At 44.1% G+C, this 20,843-nt stretch overlaps 1 protein-coding gene across 3 annotated transcripts; it reads right to left on the bottom strand.

Annotated features, from left to right (window-relative positions):
• Positions 1-2,757: 2,757 nt before the first annotated feature.
• LOC309397928 (protein eva-1 homolog C-like) lies at positions 2,758-18,728 on the bottom strand. 3 transcript variants are annotated; one of them, XM_081964375.1, is made up of 8 exons: positions 18,549-18,728; positions 17,930-18,129; positions 14,477-14,600; positions 13,064-13,216; positions 10,436-10,579; positions 9,034-9,108; positions 5,602-5,694; positions 2,758-3,575 (listed from the first exon to the last, which is right to left on the bottom strand). In XM_081964375.1, the coding sequence occupies exons 1-8, from the start codon at positions 18,700-18,702 to the stop codon at positions 3,193-3,195; spliced, it is 1,326 nt and encodes a 441-aa protein (XP_081820501.1). In that variant the 5' UTR covers positions 18,703-18,728; the 3' UTR covers positions 2,758-3,192. The 3 variants fall into 3 exon arrangements, with proteins under 3 accessions (XP_081820501.1, XP_081820502.1, XP_081820503.1); XM_081964376.1 differs by lacking the exon at positions 5,602-5,694; XM_081964377.1 differs by lacking the exon at positions 13,064-13,216.
• Between the last annotated feature and the right edge of the window lie 2,115 nt (positions 18,729-20,843).

Raw genomic sequence — 20,843 nt, 5'->3', positions numbered from 1 at the left:
TCAAATATTGGAAGACTGCTATCATGTCTCCCCTGGTCCTTCTCTTTACTAGTCTAACCATGCCCAGTTCCTGCAACCGTTCATCATAGGTTTTAGCCTACATTTCCTTGTCTGGCCTTCTGGTGCTTTGGAAAATGGCTTGATCGCCTCCTCTCTGTGGCAGCCCCTCAAATTTTGGAACGCTGCTATCATGTCTCCCCTGGTCCTTCTCTTCACTAGACTAGCCATGCCCAGTTCCTGCAACTGTTCTTCATCTGTTTTAATCTCCAGGCCTTTGATCGTCTGAGATAGATTCAGAAGAGTTGGAAGGGGACTTGTAGGTCATCTAGTCCAACCCACCGACCAAGCAGGTGACCCTACGCCATTTCTGACAGATGGCAGCCCAATCTCTCCTTGAAATCTCCAGTGATGAAGCTCCCACAACTTCCAAAGGCAACTTCTGTTCCACTGGTGTGAGGTGACATCTATTTTTTCCCTACAACCCAGCGTCACAATTTGAGGTTACCCAGTTTAATATACTGCACATTGAAATCCGTACGCAGAATGACGTACCACAAACAACAACGCCTCTAAAAAAAAACACCATTGTGAAAGAGTATGATTTTGACACAGCTTAAACATCCATTTGTTATTTTTATGCGAATGCACACATTTAAGGTTTTAGGTGAGGTGATGAATGCGAGAAATACACATAAACGGCACTAATGGAACATGGAAAACCACAAGCCACTGAGTGCTAAAAGGTATGCTCAACTCAGCTATCCCTGGGACATTTGGGGTGAAGGTTTGAGGCAGACATCCAAACCGTTCAGTACATAAAATAAGCAAGAGAAACTGAAAGGAGCAATCTAGACCAGGGATCTCAACCTTGGCAACTTTAAGCCTGGCGGATTTCAACTCCCAGAATTCCCCAGCCAGCTGGCTGGGGAATTCTGGGAGTTGAGATCCGCCAAGCTTAAAGTTGCTACGTTTGGAGATCCCTGGTTTAGACTTCTCTCAACCTCGGTGTCCCCTGAGAGGTGGCAGGAAAACAACTTCCAAGTTGTTTTCATCAGAATAATTTCAGGCTTTGAATATTATTTTCTTTCCAATCAGGGCAACTTGGTCTACCCAAATATGGGACGGAGCACACGGCTTCCGTTTTTGCCTTTCAGTCCCGATCCATTAGCCTTCGCAGGCAGTCGCTTTCACAACAAATTATATTTATGTGGGTAAATACAAATTGAACGCAAAAACAGTTTGTCGTGAAAGTGACTGCCTGCGAAGGCTCCTGGATTGGGACTGAAAGGGCGAAGATGGAAGCAGTATGCTCTGCCCCATAGTTAGGTAGACCACATTGCCCTTATAGACTGGTCTCACCAGAAAAACGCTTAGTCTCCCCCCCCCCCTCCCCACGGTACAGCCAACAAAACAAGGAGAGCCCATGGCCTAGAGGTTAATACATCTGCCTAATATGCAAGCAGCCTGGATTCGAATCCCAGATGGGTATGGCAACTGAGAAGAGCTAAACAGCATGAAAGAGCTAGACTAGTCTCCCTTTATTTGTTTGTCAATAAATTTAAATTGAACACAAAATAGTTTGTGTTAACACAAAAATTTCCATGCCTGTTATCAAGTTGACGTTGTCACGGAAGCGACTGCCTGGGAAGGCTCCTGGATTGGGGTTGAAAGGACGAACGTGGAAGCAGTATGTTCCATCCCATATTTGGGTAGACCAGGTTGCCCTGATTTTAAAAAAAACACTTTAATCTCTCCCCTGGTATAGCCGACAAAGCTAGGAGAGCCCATTGCTTAGAGGTTTCCTTTCATGGTTATTTTTCCCAAACATAATTGCTTTCTCCGGTGAATTTCCCCCCTAGGAAATTCTATTGAAAATTACACTGAAAATATAACGTTACATGGTTAGCATCATTTTCAGTAAACATGGCCAAAGGAACTGGCCCTAACTCTGCAGGAAATTTGGATATAGCAGGTACCTGTGCCCATGGTCTCTTCCTCCCCCCCCAAAAAAAAAACTTTTAAGGTGGGTGGTGTAACAAACTGCCCTCCATCCTCACGAAATCTGAAGTTCACATACAGGTAGTCCTCCACTTACAACTATTTGTATAGCAATCGTTCAAAATTACAACAGCATTGAAAAAAGGAACATGCCACAGGCATGAGCTGCAGTGGCATAGTAGTTAGAGTGCAGTACTGCAGCCTATTTCTGCTGACTGCCGGCTGCCTGCAATTTGGCAGTTCGAATCTCACCAGGCTCAAGGTTGACTCAGCCTTCCATCCTTCCAAGGTGGATAAAATGAGGACCCAGATTGTTGGGCTGACTCTGTAAACCGCTTAGAGAGGACTGTAAAAGCACTGTGAAGCGGTACCGTATTTTTCAGAGTGTAAGATGCACCTTCCCCCCCCAAAAAAAGAGAGTGAAAATCTGGGTGCGTCTTATACACCGAATACAGCATTTGTGGCCCACCGAAAGCCCGCCCCTTTTGCAAAAAAGGACATGCAGAGGGTTTGGGAGGCTTGCAAAGTGCTCCTAGGGGCTGGGGAGGGCAAAATCAAGCAAAAAACAGGCCAGTTTTGCCCCCTCAGCCCCCAGAAGCACTCTACAAGCCTTCCAGATCCTCTGCGTGCCCCCCTTTCCCCCCCCCCAAAAAAACGAGGCATGCAGAGGATTTGGGAGGCGTGCAGAGTGCAAAAACCTTTTTAAAAAAATTAACCTCTTCAAAATCATGGTGCGACTTATACTCCAGTGCGTCTTATACTCCAAAAAATACAGTATGTGTCTACGGGCTATTGCAATTGCTACTTATAACCACTGCAGCATCCCTACAGTCACATGGTCAAAATTCAGGTGCTTGGCAGTTTGCATGTATTGATGATAGCTGCAGCATCTCGGGGAGGCGCGGGGGGGTGTCATGTGATCCCCGTTTGCAACCTTCCCAGCTTGCCAGTTTCCGACAAACAAAAGCCAATGGAGGAAGCCAGATTTTGCTTCTAGTGACTGCGATTCCTTCAACTGCAGCGAATTTCTTAACAGCCCTGTATTAAAGCTCATCAAATTGGGCAGGACTCACTTCACAACTGCTTCGCTTAACAACAGCAATCCTGGTCCCCAACTGCAATCAGAAATGAAGGGCTACCTGCGTTCACCAAGCGCAGCTCACTCTGCCCAATTGCTTCCAACGTTGGTCCTTCTCACTTGGTGGCCGCCTTAATTTTGTGGATGGCGTATGGGCTGGATTCCTTGGGGATCCAAATTTCTTCACCTTCGTGGTTTCTTTGATCAGCTGCCCCTTCCAAGGCCGCGGTCAGTTCCGGCCCAAAGATGTTGGTGTTCCGGTAATTGGAGGTAAGGTGGCTGAAAGAGGATTCAGAAGAGCTTTCCTCCCGATTGTCTTCATCTTGGTCATCCTGTAGCTTGGTTGTCTCCAGCTGCAAGGAGTCCGTCACATCTGCCTTTTTGAAGGGCCCTTTGAGGTCTTGCAAGAAGGTTGCTTTGGGGGCAAAGAAGAGGAGGAGAAACAGCAGCCCTCCTGATACCCCACATAGGAAATAAAAGCCCACCTTCTCAGGAACACCTGCAAAGAGAGAAGATGACGAATGTTCAAAACATTTGGTCTGAATTCAGAAACGTCAATAAGCCATGGCTTGTTCAACCCTTGTTTAATGAACCCATCACAGTTCCCTGTGCAGTGTTTGTCCAGGTACCACACCTAGAGTACTGCATCCAGTTTTGGTCACCACACTATAAAATATGTTGAGACTCTAGAAAAAGTGCAGAGAAGAGCAACTAAGATGATTAGGGGACTGGAGACTAAAACATACGATGAATGGTTGCAGGAACTGGGCAAGGCTAGTCTAGTGAAGAGAAGGACCAGGGGAGACATGACAGCAGTCTTCCAATATTTGAGGGGCTGCCACAGAGAGGAGGGGGTCAAGCTATTCTCCAAAGCACCCAAAGGCCAGACAAGGAATAATGGATGGAAACTGACCAAGGAGAGATTCTATCTAGAAATAAGGAGGAATTTTCTGACAGAGAGAACAATCAACCAATAGATCAGAAGTTGCCTTCAGAAGTTGTGGGAGCTTCATCACTTGAGACTTTCAAGAAGAGATTAGACTGCCATCTGTCTGAAATGGTGTAGGGTCTCCTGCTTGAGTGAGGGGTTGGACTAGATGACCTATAAGGTCCCTTCCAACTTTGATAATCTGTTATCCGTTATTATATTTGGCTTTGTAGTAGCCTCCTGGGTCCTACAATCCAAAAATTAACTGGTGAGGCCAGGAGAAAAATAAATAAATTTAAGTTCTCTTACATTTAATGAAAAATAAGTACAATTAGTCTGTTTCTTCTCTACTAATTTTCAACCAACATATAGTGTGGCTTTGCATGTGAGATGAACCACATCCTCTAATCCCTTAATCTTAAAGATGAAAAGTTAAATAGTTTTCTGGTCTCGAGGATAAACTTGTCCTAAATTCTCAATGGTGAGAAAGAAATGAAAGTGTCACAGGGCTAGCTGAATCCCAAAGGATTGTGAAAATCTATCTATATACTATTCAAAGGTCTATATCTTTAACTAGGCAAAATGGTGCACATGGTAGGGGAAACCCTTTTTCACTTGGCAAATTAATAGAGTTGGAAGGGATCTTGTAGGTCATCTAGTCCAACCCCCAACCCAAGCAGGAGACCCTACACCACTTCCGACAAACGGCAGTCCAGTCTCTTCTTGAAAGCTTCCTGTGTAGAAGCTCCCATAACTTCTGAAGGCAACTTCTGTTCCACTGGTTGATTGTTCTCACTGTCCAAAAATTCCTCCTTATTTCCAGCTTGAATATCTTCTTGATCAGTTTCCATCCATTATTTCTTGTCTGGCCTTCAGGTGCTCTGGAAAATAGCTTGATCCCCTCCTCTCTGTGGCAGCCCCTCAAATATTGGAAGACTTCTATCCTGCCTCCCCTGGTCCTTCTCTTCACTAGACTAGCCATGCCCAGTTCCTGTAACTGTTCATTGCGAATCATCTTGGTTGCTCTTCTCTGCACTTTTTCTAGAGTCTCAACATATTTTTATAGTGTGGTGACCAAAACGGGATGCAGTACTCTAGGTGTGGCCTTACTAGGGCTTTGTAGAGTGGTATTAGTACCTCACTTGATCTAGATTGTATCCCTCTGTTAATGCAATTTAGGATTGCATTGGCTTTGATTAAGGTACTTTAAATTGGCTAACTTACAGAATCTGTCCAAAATCTGGGAAGCATAACTCCCGTGGAGTTAGAATTTGGGAAATTTTATAAAAACCCTTTGCAACATAAAATTGTAAAGCATGTTATGACAGAATGCCAAACACCATGGAAGAATTCCTGGGGTCAATTGTTGACGTTTGACTGTTGCTGCATGGGATACTTTCAACATGCGATTCACCTCTAAATAATCTGCCTGCGTTTGGAAGAACTTCTCAGGTACATTAGAAGCTGTGCCGTGGTTGAAGGCATGTAGGAATCTGGTAATCGATGACCTGAGGAGGTCAAAGATTCTGTTTTCTGTAGGATGGAAATCTCATGTCACACCATGCACTCCTGTACAGCCCAGAAGGATCGCACGTACCCCAAATATGGGCTATTGTTTCCAGAGAGTTAGTAAATATCATCAGATTTTCTTGGAACCGCTTGGACAGCCTCGGCCCGGTGTACCAGCCACCTGTAGCAAACAAGGGGACAGGGTGGTCTTACTAAGGATGTCTCCAGTAGCAAGAGAGCAAAGTTCCTGTTCTTACTCTAGATTGCTTAAGGGACAAGCACAAATTCACCGGCTCGTGCATCTTTTGAAGGCCACACCTTCCTGATAGGGGATGGGTGACTTTTTGGCAACCATAACCTATGCCTTCCTCTGTGCCACTAGTTTTGGTGACCAAGCACTCCAGAAGGAGCAAGAATGACATCGGACAAGGAAGTGGGAGTGTCTCACTGATGGCATCATCAAGCAAATGGCAAACCCTGATGCTATTTACATGATGATGTTCTCTTGATATGATCTCACAGGAGGTTTTCGAGATCCACCTGGCTAGGAACACGCAACTTTGGTCAAGTAGAAGGCATGGGAAGGACCATGCTTCAAAAAAAAGTGAGGTGGAATCAGATCCCATTGAGGGAGTGAGAAAAGTTTAAGGCAGCCATTTTGCTTCTCTACCCATCCATCCCAATATTCTAAACCTATCATCTACCTACCGACAGGTGCCCACCATCTCTGTCCTACTGTCCCATTTATATGTGCTCTTTTTATGTGTTTATGGCTATGTTTTGCTTATTTTTATCCACTTAATTGTGCCATTTTTTTCATGCCTTGTACTAGTTGACAAATAAAACAAACAAACCAGGGGTATCAAACTTGATGTCATTGAGAGCTACATCAAGGTTGTGTTTGACCTCAGGGGGTCAGAGTGTGTGAGTGTGTGTGTGTCCCCAGGGTGGGGTGTCACTCATTGAGCCTCCGTTTTTGGACCCTTCTGGGGTCCATTTTTGGCCTCCTGCAGGCCTCTGCCAACAAAAATGGAGCTTGGAGAGACCTTCCTTTTCGCAGACAGAGGCACCATGGGCTGGTCCTTCACTGTTTCCAGGATGGGCCCGTGGGCCAGATCTAAGCATCTTGTGGGCCACTTCCATCTCTTGAGCCTTGAGTTTGACACCCCTGTTCTAAACTGTGCGAAAATGGAAGAGATATTTATGACTCTTTCTCCAGATCTTGGCATCACCTGGCATGACAAAATTCCAAATAGCGCAGTCTTGGAACGTGCTGGAATCTCTAGTATGTATATACTATTGATACAATGACATCTACGCTGGCTTGGGCATGTCGTGAGAATGGCCGATGGTCGGATTCCGAAAGATCTCCTGTATGGAGAATTAGTTCAGGGAAAGCGCCCCAGAGGGAGACCACAGCTGCCATATAAGGATATCTGCAAGAGGGATCTAAAGGCCTTGGGAATGGACACTAACAGCTGGGAAACCTTGACCTCTGGTCGTTCAGCTTGGAGGCTAAAGACACAGCATGGCCCTCTCCAATTCGAAGAGATGCTTGTTCAGCAGGCTGAGGCAAAGAGGCAGTCCCGGAACCAGCGAAATCTGGGGGCTGGGCAGGAGACGGAACGTATCTGCCCTCACTGTGGAAGGGATTGCCATTCCCGAATTGGACTTTTTAACCACACAAGATGCTGCATTAGGACCTCTTTCCAGAGCACGATACCATCGTCTCTCGAGACGGAAGGATGCCGATGATTTCCCCAGCTTGACTGCAGGCGACCTCAAGGCAAGACACTCCACTAGGTCTGTTCACAGTTGTAACAGCCCCCTTGGCACCATGTGGTTACCAGATTAATGCATTTCTGGCTTGCCACACGGCAGTGAACCTAATACTCTGCTATGTACAACATGCTATGCTATCGACAACAAAAGCACCAAACAAGCCTTTAAGCAAAGCCTATTACGTGGTGGGAATTCACAACCATTTCATTTCTCACCCAAAGCCAGCAGGAAATCATCTTGGTTATTATTGGGCAAACGTGCCTCCGTGTTCCAGGAGCAAGATTCCGGGAAGGGATTATGTTCTAAGAGAAGGGAATTATGTCAGTGCTACAGGCTGCTACATGTTTATTATCTAGGGCAGTGTTTCTCAAACTTGGCGACTTTAAGTCCTGTGGACTTCCACAGGACTTAAAGTCGCCAAGTTTGAGAAACACAGATCTAGGGAAATGCGACAGGTCTCTTGAGGGAATGCCGCCTTCCCTTGGGTGGGGAGCCCAACTGAAATCTCCTGCCGTGGGGAAATCAGCAAAGAGCAACAACTTCATCCCTCCAATTGATTCTGTTCATATTTCCAGCCTGTGATTGGCTGGCTTCGTTCAAAGATATATTGTCTTTCTCTAAATATACTATTTTTCATATCCAACTCTCGTTTCGCCTTGTGTGGCTACTAACCAGACCCAGTCTCTATGGAAATCTTTCTTGGATGGGAGGGAGTTAAGTCCTTGTAGCAAACTTTGGAGTTTCATGTACACACTGTTGTTCTCTTCTACTCTTCTGCAGCCACGTAGTAGCCCCAGGTTTCTTGGCTCCCACTCTTGGTATTCACAAATTCAGGGACTGTTACCTCTACCTTCTCCATTCGATATTGGAGAAGATTGTCCCAAAGATGCTTTTTCAAAAGGCAACTGGACTTTCTTGGTTTTTTTTTAGGGGTGGAATGCTACCGGTTCGGCCCAGTTCGCCTGAACTGGTAGTAAAAAATACTAAAAAAAGTTTTTTTAAAAAAGTTCCAACAATCGCATTTTTTTACTATAGGTTCTCCGGAAAATGGGGTGGGTGGGTCCATTTTTGCTCCCAGCATTCTCCCCGGAGGCCTGCTAGGCCAAAATCAGGGGTGAGGGGTGCTGAGAAAAAAAGAAAGAAAGAAAGAAAGAAAGAAAGAAAGAAAGAAAGAAAGAAAGAAAGAAAGAAAGAAAGGAGAAAGGAGAAAGAAAGAGAAAGAAAGAAAGGGAGGGAAGGAAAAAGGAGAGGAAAGAAGGACTACAAACCCGGCACTAGAAGCAGCTTCAAAAGATAATCCAGGGCTGGAAGGACATGGAGGTCATCTAGTCCAACCCTGCTCCAGCAGGACATTGTTAAAGTGAGTTTCTGTCTTTTGATCCCCCAGTTACATGACTACATAGCCACGCCCACCCCATCACATGACCCCCCCACCAAGCCACGCCTACAGAACCGGTAGGAATTTTTTTCAATTTCACCATTAGTTTTTTGGAAACGTTTCACCTCTCATCCAAGCAGCTTCTTCAGTTCTTGGATGAGGTAAAACATTATCAAAGAACAAAAACCCCAGAAAGTCCAGTGGCCTTTTGGAAAAGCCCCACGGGACAATCATAACCTGCATGGTTGAGATTCTCCGTAGATCTAGGAGAAGGTTGTGTGTGTGGGGGAGGGAAGCGTTTCCCAGGCCCTTCTCCACCCAGAGCCATACGGTGGATTAAAATCAAGGCAGAACGATTACCGTGGGTGTAATCAGAAATTGAGAAGGGGTCTTCTCGGGATTCGCGGGTCACCTCTTCCAACAACTGCCTTGGCACTGAAAGACACACAGGAGTGCAGTTGATGGGGGGGGGGGAAGCAAACCAAAGCTTGTATAAATAGTTGTCATAATCTTAACATACGTGAAAAATAGAATTGCTAACAGGAGGCCATCGGTTATACTAGCACTAAGAAATGCCTGGGGGTCACTGAATACTTAGGGACAGAATCAAACAGGGTGGGTGGGAATCGGCAAGATATCTAAATGACCTGATCTTTCCAAAACAAAGAATAGCTTTCTTCAGAGCCAGATTTAACATCCTTCCTTCAGCACTCCTCCAGGCCAGGTATAAGAGAACACCTATAGCAGAACGGGTTTGTATATGTGGTAAAGGAGACGTGGAAGATAATTCACATGTTCTATTACACTGCGAGCTATACAGAGCTTGTAGGTCTGCACATATTCTCCCCTTAGTAGAGAGATTGCCAGGGAGGGCAGACAATTTTTATCTCCTCCAGGACACTAACCCGGTTACCACGTATGCAGTGGCAAAGTTCTGTGTTGCTGCAATGTCCATAAGAAAAAAATTGGCTACAGAAGTATAGTTGTCATCTTGTACAAATTATCTGGACATATCTCTAACAATCTTTGGACCGTTGTATTTACTCCTATACTTAACAGCATTGCACCCAGGTAAACCAGGGAGTGACCTGAACAATCTGAGAACATGTATGTTATTTTCCACTTTTAACGTCAATACTTTTTAATTATATCTTAATGTCAGTACTTCTTAACATATTGTAAAAACTAATGTGTATTGCTGGTCTTTGACCATAATAAAGATTTACTTACTTACTTACTTACTTGGGGATGATGATGGTTCATCTATTTTGGGGAAAATGCTAGGCCAGGGATGGTTAACCTTTTTGGTGCCGAGTGCCCAAAGCGCTTGCAGGGGCATGCAGTACCCCGAAATGCAATGCAAGGACCCCATGCATGTACGCAAATCCTCCGCCCCCCTCGCCCATTTTTGCCTTCCAAGTTGGTGCAGGAGGCTTCTCCCAGGGCCAAAATTGGGTGCGGGTGGGGTCACGCACAGCGCCCTTGTGCCCCATTTTGGCTTCCAGGTTGGGGCAGGAGGCCTTCTAGCCTGGCCCAAAATGGGACACGTGGGGGGGGGGGGCGTGCATATTTCTCCCTCCGGAAGGTGTAAAATGGCCGAAAATTAGCTGGCCAGCATGCACATGTCTTGTGTGCCCTCAGAAATGGTTCCACGTGCCACCTGTGGCACGAGTGCCATAGGTTCGCCATCACGGACTTAGCTTGACGGTTGCTTGTCCATCCCACCTCAAATATCAGCAGGTTAAGTTGCTGTCCTGCTTACCGCAAGTGTAGGACACTCTCAATTGTTTCTTCACCCCCGGAAAGCAAGGGTCTCCAAATGTAGCCGAGTTAGCAACAAGGGTGCAATTCCTCTTCTTGTGGCATCTGTGGGACACTCTTCTCAAGGCATCGGGAGCTATGCATTCTACAAATCACACACAGAGACACAACACAGTCAGCCCAAGTAGGGGTGGCAAAATGGCAGATTCTGGAGGTTATCTCCGCTGCGGACTTTCCAAAGAGGCCTCCAAGACTGACTGTCTACCACAGTCCAGTCTCAAATGGGTGGTCGCAAGTTTTGTTAGCGTTGGGACACCGCATTATTCCCTCAGATATGTATTAGATATAGCCACACCCACCGCTTGGTGGGCGTGGCTTTCATTCATCTCTCTCTATATATAAATGGCTGTGTATGTGTGTATGTTCCAGCCTAACTCTGGAACGCCTCGAGCAATTTCAACCAAACTTGGTACACAGAGGACTTACTCTCTGGAGAAAAACACTGTGGGGGTAAGACACCCCTAACACCCCTCAGGGTGTGTGTTCTGTTAAGATACAGCCTGTTGTGCCTTAACATGGCTTCTACTGTACTGCCGTAGAATGGCTTCTACTGTGCAGCGCAGCGCAGTTGCCATGGTAACAGCTTCACAGTACTCCACAAGGGGGCTCCCTCTGGTAAAGGGAAAATCCAACATTAGAAATTATGCTTGGTCCGGACATTTTCCCCCTATGAATAAATAGCTAGTCGTTCATAAAATGCAAGCGTGGCATGGGTGAATCTGTTCCATCTTATTCAGATTTTGAAAGCAAAGAAAGCTGTTGATCAAGAGATGTTCCAGATATTTTGCTTAGGTGATGCTGAGAAGATCCTGGAGTTTAAAATATTTTGGAGAGACTCAGGTGACCACACTTGGTGTCCCAGAGAGGAGTCTTTCCAGCTTGTCAGGCCACGAAGTTATTAGCTTCTTTTTTAAAAAACAAAACAAAACACCAGAACCCACAAAATGTCAGGTGTGGGTTTCTGATTTATTTATTTATTTTTTTGCAGGAGAACAAATTCACCCTTTTTTAACAACGGGTGTCCTACACGCATTCTTCTCCTTTTTCTCCTTCGTCTCTCTGGGAACCCTGCAGAATGGTTTGAATAAAAACCCTGCTGTGGAAAGCTTTCCTGGATAGTGCCCAAGCTCCTTCAATGTTAGTCTCACAACACAGCGGTGTCATCGCGAAGTGTATTCTCTTTGACCCCAACATCTCTTTTGTCCACCTTTCAACTGAAATAAGCCATAAAAGGGAGAATAGAGTGTTGGTTAAGTGGAGAGCGAATTTCCTGCCAATGTTAATTTCTTGATGGACGGAGAGTCGGTACTATAACTGGCGAAAGGGCCAGAGCTGAGCCAACAACAAACAGGCAACAAAAGGAGTTGAAAGGCAAGGACATGAGAGGTTGGCACCAGCCCTTGCTAGCGTGTGCCTCTTGGTAGTTGCCCAGCTACACCAATTGTTGACTCTTTGTGTCCAGTAATGAAGCCTTTGTTCAGAAGTAGCTGCATCCATCAATTGGTTAGTTATTTGTTTATTACATTTATTTGCTGCCTTATCTTACTGTGGGGCTACTTTATGTGGCTCACAATACTAAAAAGGAAGAAAAATGAAAGGAGTATAAGCAGAAGTATAATAATAGAATGATTAAAAAAACTATGACAAAGGTGCACAATTAGAATAAATACATCAATATGATCATCAAGAAGATGGATGGGTGGAGAGCAGAAAGCAAGGGGAGAGGATTTAGGTGGAATCTGCCATCAAACCGTGTTAGAAATTCTGCTTATATGTAGCACCACAGATCAGTGTACTGTCACCATGTGCTTTACTGCTTAACTGCTTTTCTGTCACTTAGAACAAAAGAACATGGAATACATATACCATAGAGATCCAAACGTGTACACATTGCTGTCTACTGGCTGAATACTACTGTAGTTGTTGCACAAAAATACATTCCAACCATGAATTCCAACTGCCCCATTTGGTCCTCTGGTCAACCTGCAGAGCCAGATCTTCAGGTACAAGGATAAAAGAAATATCCAACACAGCAGATGAATCAGAGTGCGTGTTTGAAAGAGGTCATACTTAAAGGGCTCTCTTTCCTTTATAACACCTGTACACCACCACCACCCCACTTTCCCTCTCCAAGGCTCAGAAGACCTCCTCAACATTTCAAGAGGCTGAAATCCATCACAACTGGTTCGACAACAACAAAGGCTCCCTCATCTCCACTTCAACTCAAAGGGCGGGGGGGATGAAAAGGAGGAGGGAAAACAGTACTGTGGCATTTTACACACCACCCTAAGATCAATGATGGAACGCTGGTCAATATCAGCTTTGTTTGCTTGGAGTGGGTTGCTTAAAGGAAGCTACAAAGCCAACCAGCTACCCTTCCCCTTTCAGGACCCAGGATGTTGTCAGAGGATTTGGTGCAATGGGGGAAATTTCTCCAACCAGTTTCCATGATGGAAATACAGAGATCCGGAGCAACCTTCAAGCTGGCACCAGATCCTGATGTGGAAGGGCCCATAGACTCACCAAGTGCAGCAATGCTTAGGATTGTCTTAGCAGAGTTCTCGTGTACCTATTTCAGGCTCTGTCCCATTCATAGAATTACACTCCAACTTTCCCTGCAAAGGTCGCCCATAAATTGAAGAATAAATGGCTAGAACTGAGCTGCTCCGACATTGTAGCCTCATCTTGTCATTTTCACATACGGTCTTGAGACGATGGTTGGCTGAAAATGAGACACAAGTCATTCCTCATCAGTCTCTTACCCCCTCCTGGCTCTGTAATATATATATATATTTTAAAAAAATATCTCTTGCTTTTATTAAGGCCATATTTGAGATAAGGAAGGGACTTATCAGTACAAGTTGAACAACAGGCTAAATCTGAAAATGAATTCTTTTGAGTTGATATCAACCGTTAGTGGTTGTAAGTGCTAGATAATGTATTGCACAGACCTGGACAACTACGTTTCATGCAATAATTCAATGACCACAGTTAGTCAAACTACAATGAAATATGATTTAGCCTCAAATATTTTAATCAACTGGTTTTGCTTTCGATTATAGGTGTTGACAGGTAAAGCTTAAAAATCACTTCTCCTAATTTTAGATGTCATATTTTCAACTGAAATTCAACAGGCAATCATATAAACTTTCTTTCTTTCTTTCTTTCTTTCTTTCTTTCTTTCTTTCTTTCTTTCTTACTTTTTCTTTCTTTCTTTCTTTCCTTTCCTTTCTTTCTTTCTCTCTTTTTCTTTCTTTTTTCTTTCTTTATTTTTTTTTACTTACTTACTTTTTTCTTTCTTTCCTTTCTTTCTTCCTTTCTTTTCTTTCGTTTTTCTTTCTCTATCTTCCTTCCTTCCTTTCTTTTTCTTTTCTTTTCTTTTCTTTCTTTCTTACTTACTTTTTTCTTTCCTTCCTTCCTTTCTTTCTCTTCCTTTCTTTTTTCTTTCTTTCATTTCTTCCTTCCTTCCTTCTCTTTCTTTCTTTCTTTCTCTTTCTTTCTTTTTTTTCCTTTCCTTCCTTCCTTCCTTTCTTTATCATTCATTCACATTCATTCATTCATTCATGTGATTCTTGGAGACTGCTTGGACAAGACCCTGACACGTTCTTGGCAAGATTTTTCAGAAGCGGCTGGGCATTGTCTCAGCTAGTGCTGAGAAAGAGTGACTGGCCCAAGGTAACCCAGCTGGCTTTTGTGCCGAAAGGAGGACTAGACCTCACAGGGCGGGGCCAGCCAGGTGTGGTATTTGGGGATTTGCTGAACCATGCGGAATCTTCGCTAGAGAATCATCCGAACCCGTGCGAACCCCCAGCAGCCCACCTCTGCCTTTTTCCCAAAGCCCTCCAGAGAGATGGAAGCTTTTGATCTCTACCAATGATGTTATAGCAACTATGGATGACCTACTGCAACTCTCAAAAAGACCATAAAGTAGAACTACACATATTCTCCTTTTCCACACTCCTGCCTTGCCAAAATCACTCACCAGGTCTGCATTTGTACGAAACCACCAAGTATTTGTGTGTTCCTGGGCATGGATCAGGCCCAAACACGTGGCTGTGGACAAGGAAATGGCACCATCGGTGGTCCTGGCATTCGTCCATCATTTTCTGGTGGGAAAAGACAAGCATTAAGCATAGCCATATCTAATTTAGAAAGACATAAATAGTCCTTAGAAGGGCATTGGCTCTCCACATCTCAATATTCTCTAGTATTTGGGGGTTGCAAGCTTTCTCTTTCCCAGTTAATTTATGGTTGTTGATGGGAAATTTTGGTGATAGGCAGGTGTCAAGGATGGCCTTACCAAGGCATTATAGAGTGGTATTAACACTTCACGTGATCTTGATTCTATCCCTTAGTTTCCCTTAGTTCTAAGTTGCTTCTCTCCTTGATGAGTTTCCACCCATTGCTTCTTCTCCTGCCTTCAAGTGCTTTGGAGAAGTGGTTGACCCCGTCTTCTTCATGGCAACCCCTTAGATATTGGAACACTATGCTATCACGTCACCCCTCGTCCTTCTCTTCATCAGACTAGACATACCCAATTCCAGCAACCGTTCTTTATAAGTTTTAGCCTCCGGTCCCCTAATCATCTTTGTTGCTCTTCTCTGCACTCTTTCCAGAATCTCAACATCTTTTTCACATTGTGGCAACTAAAACTGGATGCCGTATTCCAAGTGTGGCCTTACCAAGGCATTATAAAGTAGCATTAACACTTCACACGATCTTGATTTGATCCCTCCATTAATACAGTCTAGAACTGCGTTGGCTCTTTTAGCAGCTTCTGACACGGTTGGCTCAAGGTAGCATTTTCTTCAGCAATAGGGATTTGATTTAAAAGCAGAAGCTTCTGTGATCCTACAGCTCATTTCGTCAAATGCAGAAGCTCCATAAATCTGATGAAGCTTGTAGAATGTAGATCCTCCACACCAACTATAAAAAAGATGTTGAGACTGTACAAAGAGTGCAGAGAATGCAGAAGCAACGAAGATGATTAGGGGACTGGATGCTAAAACATACAATGAACCATTGCAGGAACTTGGCAAGGCAAATCTAGTGAAGAGAAGAACCAGGGGAGACATGATAGCAGTCTTCCAATATTTGAGGGGTTGCCACAGAGAGGAGCTATTTTCCAAAGCACCCGAAGGCCAGACAAGGAATAATGGATGGAAACTGAACAAGGAGAGATTCATCCTGGACACAAGGAGAAATTTTCTGACAGTGAAAACAATCAACCAATGGAACAGAAGTTGCCTTCGGAAGTTGTGGGAGCTTCATCACTGGAGGCTTTCAAGAAGAGACTGGACTGCCATTTGTCAGAAATGGTCTAGGGTCTGCTGCTTAGGTTGGGGATTGGACTAGATGACCTACAAGGTCCCTTCCGATTCAGTTCATCTGTAATCTTTGTGTAAAAAAAGCAGGGAAACACTTTTCCAGACCATTCCTTCCCAGATCTTTCAAGCAACCTACAGGAGAAATCTTAACCAGTCAAGATTTTGGGCAGCTCCCAAGTGCACTGCTGTGCTAGCCACTAGATGGCAATATGTCTTTCCCCAACCTCCTCACTTCTCTCCTTGGCTCACAGAACTCAACAATCAAAGCAGGAAATTTGCAGCATGTCAACGCCCTAGTTGTCACACTTAGAGATACAGTAGGTAGCCGAAAAAGGAATTTCTAACTGGGGTTGGCAGGGGTTTCATTTAGCTGAGATGCCCCACGTTGAGAAGGCTGACACCAGAACAGCCCTTTCTCATTCTCTGTTGCTCTTCCATTGCCCTCAAAAATAGCGTTGGTCGTGCAGCATAGAAGACTTTATTTTTCTGATGCTCCCTTCATTTCTGTTGATTGCTTTATCTGCTTAATGATTCCACACTTAAAAGAGGAAAACAGCTTTTTTTTAAAGGGTAGGGAGATTAGTTCTCTCCCCCCCCCCTCTCCCTCTCTCTCTTCCTAGCTTTTTCACTTAATGCATTTGAATATAAGTAGCTGGGGTTGGTAGTAGGGACGCAGTGGCTAAGCTAAGATGCTGAGCTTGTTGATCAGAAAGGTAGGCAGTTTGGCAGTTTGAATCCCTAGCACTGCGTAACGGAGTGAGCTCCTGTGACTTGTCCCAGCTTCTGCCAACCTAGCAGTTCGAAAGCACGTTAAAAAATGCAAGTAGAAAAATAGGAACCACCTTTGGTGGGAAGGGAACAACCATCCAATAGTAGTACATCTTTATATTATATTCTGTGTCATTCCATTGTCCTTGTATTGTAAAAATTTTCTATCGTATTTCATTTCCATATTTTTTTTGTCTAACCATTGATAAAATAAATCCCATATCTTCTAAAATTGTTTATCTTCCTGTTCTCTAATTTCAAATGTCAATTTGCTCGTTTCGGCACATTCCATTATTTTCTGAATAACTTCCTCCTGCGTTGGTATTTTCTCATTTTTCCAGTTTTTAGCAAGTACAATTCTAGACGCTGTCAACACATTTACAATCAAATATTTCAATACTCTACTGTATGTTTCCAGTAAAATCCCCAATAAAAATTTCTCTGGTTAAAAATCTATATGTTTTTCTATCATTTTTTCCAACCATGTGTGGATTTCAGTCCAATATTTTTTAGCTTCAGCACATATCCACCACATATGGTAATATGAACTGGGTGTCTGATGACATTTCCAACTTTTTTCGGATTTATTCTTAAACATTGCTGCTATTCTCGTCGTGGGTAAGTGCTACCTGTCAAACATCTTATACAAATACCACTTTATAATGCCTTGGTAAGGCCACACTTGGAATACTGCATTCAGTTCTGGTCGCCACGATGTAAAAAAGATGTGGAGACTCTAGAAAGAGTGCAGAGAAGAGCAACAAAAATGATTAGGGGACTGGAGACTAAAACATATGAAGAACGGTTGCAGGAACTGGGTATGTTTAGCTTAAGAGAAAGAAGGACTAGGGGAGACATGATAGCATTGTTCCAATATCTCAGAGGTTGCCACAAAGAAGAGGGAGTCAAACTGTTCTCCAAGGCACCTGAGGGTAGAACAAGAAGCAATGGGTGGAAACTAATCAAGGAGAGAAGCAATTTAGAACTGAGGGGAAATTTCCTGACAGTCAGAACAATTAATCAGTGGAACAGAAGTTGCCTCCAGAAGTTGTGAATGCCCCAACACTGGAAGTCTTTAAGAAGATGTTGGATAGCCATTTGTCTGAAATAGTATAGGGTTTCCTGCCTAGGCAGGGGGTTGGACTAGAAGACTTCCAAGGTCCCTTCCAACTCTACTATTGTATAAATTTTCTTTATATGCTGTTGACATTGTCATTTTGTAATTTTGAGACCACAATTTTTTGCCATTACTCTAAATCAATCCCATGTCCAAAATTTCCCCCCCAAGCAATCATTGTTTACCTGTGGCTGCAATTTTTGAAGCCGGCCCTTGGTCTTACCTGATGGGCTGTTGCAGATGAGCAATCAATGTCTTCCAATGAGAGTTCTCCTGTGGCTGGGCAGAGGTTTGGGCTGGGCACCCTTCTCCCATAGAAAGCAGACAGGATGGTAATGGAGGTCTTGTGGGGGCAAAGTATTGTGAGCTGCTCCCCATCGCAGGCATGGATAGTATGGTTCTTCAACACCTTCCTCAAATACCCTTGTGAAAGAGGAACGTCAGGGACATCACTTGTCTGAAATAATATAGGGTTTCCTGCTTGAGAAGGGGGTTGGACTAGAAGACCTCCAAAGTCCCTTCCAACTTTGTTATCCTGACAACCAATTTTTTCCCTTGTTCTTTTTTTAAAAAAGTTTGGAGTCATCGTTCAAAAGAAGAAACACACACAATCAGAAACACAGAGAGTCCTTTATTTGTCATTCCCACCATCCCTCTCCACCTGGCCTTGCTCTCTTTTGATTCCCTGCAGTTTTCTCTGCCGGAATAAGAGACGTTGACGGACTTAAGTTAGAAGTGGTCATCTCTCTCATCTTCAGCCACAGTTAGCCAGTAAACCCCAACTGCCCATCTTAAACCCAGATCCTTCCTCCCAGTTTTAGCACACCGGCTCAGAAACATACCTGAAAACTCAGGAGCTGCCTCCAGGACTGCTGGATAACAGGAGAAGCTCACCACGGTTGCAACCACCCAAGGCCAACCCATTAGCCAAGATCCAGGCATTGCATCGCATAGCCTGCCTGGTGTAGCCCAGACTCCAATCTTGGTCTCTCTCATCTCCTCCTGCTGCTGGAACTAAACACTCCTATTGTCCATTAACAATGAGTTGGTTCTGTACGTGGCTGGCAGCATTTGTTTGTGTGTGTGTGTGTGTGTGTGTGTTTGGCTAGCTAACTAAAAGAGATCCAGTAAATCTGTGCTGGCTTCAGACATCAGGAGGTCCCAAATTAAAAAGCAAAATAATGTTTGCTGTTCCAGTGATATGTACAACATTTCTTTCTCTGAGTTCATGATATTATTTTACTTTAGTTTTGTGCTTAGCCTCTATGCCAGGGGTGTCAAACTTGATTTCATTGAGGGCTGCATCAGGGTTTTGTTTGACCCTGGGAAGGCTGGGGTCAGAGGTGGCATTCAGCAGGTTCTGACCAGTTCTGGAGAACCGGTAGCAGAAGTTTTGAGTAGTTCGGAGAACCGGCAAATACCACCTCTGACTGGCCTCGCCCCCAACTCTTCTCTGCCTCCCGAGTCCCAGCTGATCGGGAGGGAATGGGGATTTTGCGGTAACCTTCCCCTGCCACGCCCACCAAATTACACCCATCAAGTCATGCCACACCCACCAAGCCACGCCCACAGAACCGTTAGTAAAAAAAAATTGAATGCCACCACTGACTGGGGCATGTGTGGCTGGGGGGCAGGTGGCATGGCCAGGGGATGTGGCCAGCTTAACGTCCCTTGTTGAGGATCCATTTTCAGTTGTGAGGGCCTCCTGCAACCCTATGCCAGCAAAAATGGAGCAGCGCACGGCACCCCCAAGCTCCATTTTCGTTAGCAGAGGGCTGAAGGAGGCCGTCGTAGCCGAAAACGGAGCCCGGGCAGGCCACGCCCTTGAGGCATGGCCTTCCTAGAATGGCAAGAATCTAAATGTTTACGGGGGCCCCACACAGCTCATAAAATTGCAAATCTCTTTCCATCAAATAAATCCAGAAATACTCATCATTACCAGCAAAATTCCATTTCATTCTTGCTTAGTCGCAAAAGCTCATTTAGCTGAAACCCAATTTCTTCCGGCAACTGTTATCTTAATTAACTGTTTACTCTTTACGCTTCTTTTCAGCAATAACATTTAGCCAATTAATTAGATTATTTCTATTCACATTGTGGTAGCGTCGTGCTTTGGGTTTTCCTTAGTTAAACTGTTTCTATTTCCCCCAATGGTGGCACTTTTCTGTTTCTAACTGAGCAGAGAAAAGTATGTCGTGGCCTTCCAGATGTTGTTGAAATATAATTCCCAAGATCCCTCACCATTGCTAATCCTGCCGAAGGTTTTTTAAAAAATCAGCAACATCTGAAAGCCAGAGATGAATGCTCCAGTAGAGCATTCATTAATTCAATGTTTACATTGTTATTTAAATGACTGCATTGTGCCATGAGCCTCCAAGACATCCAGTTAAACTTAGAGATTCCCTGCCAAAAAAAAGGGAATGGTTTAAAGCGGAAGAACCCTACTAGAGCAAAACACACATTGCACATGTTAACAATGTGCAAAAGTGATACTGAGGGTGAAAGCTCAGATTTGGTAGAAGGAAACTTATGACCATGTTTTAAAAAGGCATTTTTTAGATGCTTCGGCTATCCAGTGCTTCTGGCTGCGACGCTTTTAAAAGGCGAAGTTTTCAGCAGCAAATGCGCTTTTAAAAAGGTGAAGTTTTCATCAGCAAATGCACTTTTGAAAAAAGTGACATTTTGAGCAGCAAATACCCTTTTAAAAAGGTGGTGTTTTCAGCTGCAAATGCACTTTTAAAAAGGTGACGTTTTTGGCTGCAAATGCTCTTTTAAAAAGGCAAACTTTTCAGCTGCAAATGTGATTTTAAACATTTGAAGTTTTCAACAGCAAATGCGCTTTTTAAAATTTGAAGTTTTCATCAGCAAATGCACTTTTTAAAAAGGTGATGTTTTCAGCAGCAAATGTGCTTTTAAAAAGGTGAGTTTTCAGCAGTAAATATGCTTCTAAAAGGTGAAGTTTTCAGCAGCGAATAAATGCATAGCACCAATGCATTAGAGTTGAAGATGCTGTCTTATCTGCCCCTTTCCACGGTGAGTGAAGAAATTGAGGTCAACAAGGACAAAACAACAAGAGGCAAATGTTTCTTGCAGAGGCTGCTTCTTAAGCAAGGCTTTGAAAGAAGGGTATTGTATAA

Source organism: Natrix helvetica (assembly GCF_964273705.1).
Source record: "Natrix helvetica genome assembly, chromosome: 11".
Taxonomy (NCBI): Eukaryota; Metazoa; Chordata; class Lepidosauria; order Squamata; family Natricidae; genus Natrix; species Natrix helvetica.
This window is presented reverse-complemented; position numbering and strand designations above follow the sequence as displayed.